General features: G+C 61.9%; 1 protein-coding gene across 1 annotated transcript in view; it reads right to left on the bottom strand.

Annotated features, from left to right (window-relative positions):
* Window positions 1–240: 240 nt before the first annotated feature.
* Window positions 241–1,088, bottom strand: part of LOC101643613 (Grid2 interacting protein) — a 20,148-nt gene continuing 19,300 nt past the window's right edge. Inside the window, exon 21 of the mRNA XM_045284429.1 lies at window positions 241–927. Within this exon, the coding sequence (XP_045140364.1) occupies window positions 856–927 (72 nt within the window). The 3' untranslated portion in view covers window positions 241–855. The remainder of the gene's footprint in view (window positions 928–1,088) is intronic.

Below are 1,088 nucleotides of genomic sequence, written 5' to 3'. Positions count from 1 at the left end.
GGTTTCGAGACTGTAACTCTTTAAAGAAGTAGAAAGCCTAGTCGTTCTCCCAAGGAGAGGCTAGCGGTTCTGAAGACCTTGTGGGTGTTAGCAGCCCAATGCATAAGCACACCGCCACCAAGGCTCCTTTGTATCCTATGCCTAGCTTGTGTCATACACTTGTACCATATGCCCAGCTGCTTTGCTCAGGTGATCTGTCCAGGGACAGTCACTGCTACCCATCCAGGTGAGAAACGGGGCAACAGGCCACCAAACGCTGTTTATTGACAGCCTAACCCCCTTCCTGTTCTCGCCGCCACCCCAGGGTGAACCTGCCCGATGCTCCCAGCCGCCAGGCTGGCCACCTCTCAACTGGATTCAGATCTCACATCTGCAGTCTGGCCTGGAGGACATTTCTCTTCCTGCCCAAATGCACAGGGAGCTTCAGGCCTTCGTATCCCCTGGTGCAGAGCCTCCCGGGCCTTTTCTTCCTTGGGCTCTGGGCCCGAGAGGGCTGTCCTGGCCAACGAACATCAGCAGTCTTTTGGAGAGACCCAGAGGGCCAGCAGCCCAGGCCGGCAGCCACTTCAAGGTCCATGTGGTTGCAGCCAGCCCAGAGGGACCCCTGTCCTGCGTGGGCACTGTAGCCAGGGAGGCAGGGAGAGGTGTGCAGCAGGAGCCTGGGTGAGCACTGCTGCCTGCCGGGTGCAGTGGGGACTGGGCGTGGGCTGGAGCCCAAGGGGTCCCAGCCAGACCCACATGGTGGCGGGCCAGGCTTGTGCGCCGAGGTAGCTGGAGATGCAGGTGGCTCATCCCTGGGTGGTTGGGACGGGAGCACCTGTGTGGCCACGTGTCCTCGGCACGTGTGGGCTGCCGTCACCAGGCCAGAGGCGACACCATCCCAGAGCTACGGGAGCCCTCCCCGGTCTGCAGGTCACAGAGCGCTCTCTGGGAAGAAGGGCACAGCGTAGGCCTCTGTGAGCATGGCCTCCTCCTCTAGCCACAGGTGTGTGTGGGGGGGCATGCTGCTTAGGGGAGGGGGCGGGGAAGGGGAAAGGCGGGTCAGGAAGATCCCTCATTTGCTCTCTGGCCCCCACCCCTTCCAGGGG

Source organism: Echinops telfairi, unplaced genomic scaffold (genome assembly GCF_000313985.2).
Source record: "Echinops telfairi isolate 266 unplaced genomic scaffold, ASM31398v2 ScPeMD7_5;HRSCAF=22, whole genome shotgun sequence".
Classification (NCBI taxonomy): Eukaryota; Metazoa; Chordata; class Mammalia; order Afrosoricida; family Tenrecidae; genus Echinops; species Echinops telfairi.
The sequence above is the reverse complement of the archived record's forward strand: the minus strand, read 5'-3'. Positions and strand labels throughout refer to the sequence as shown.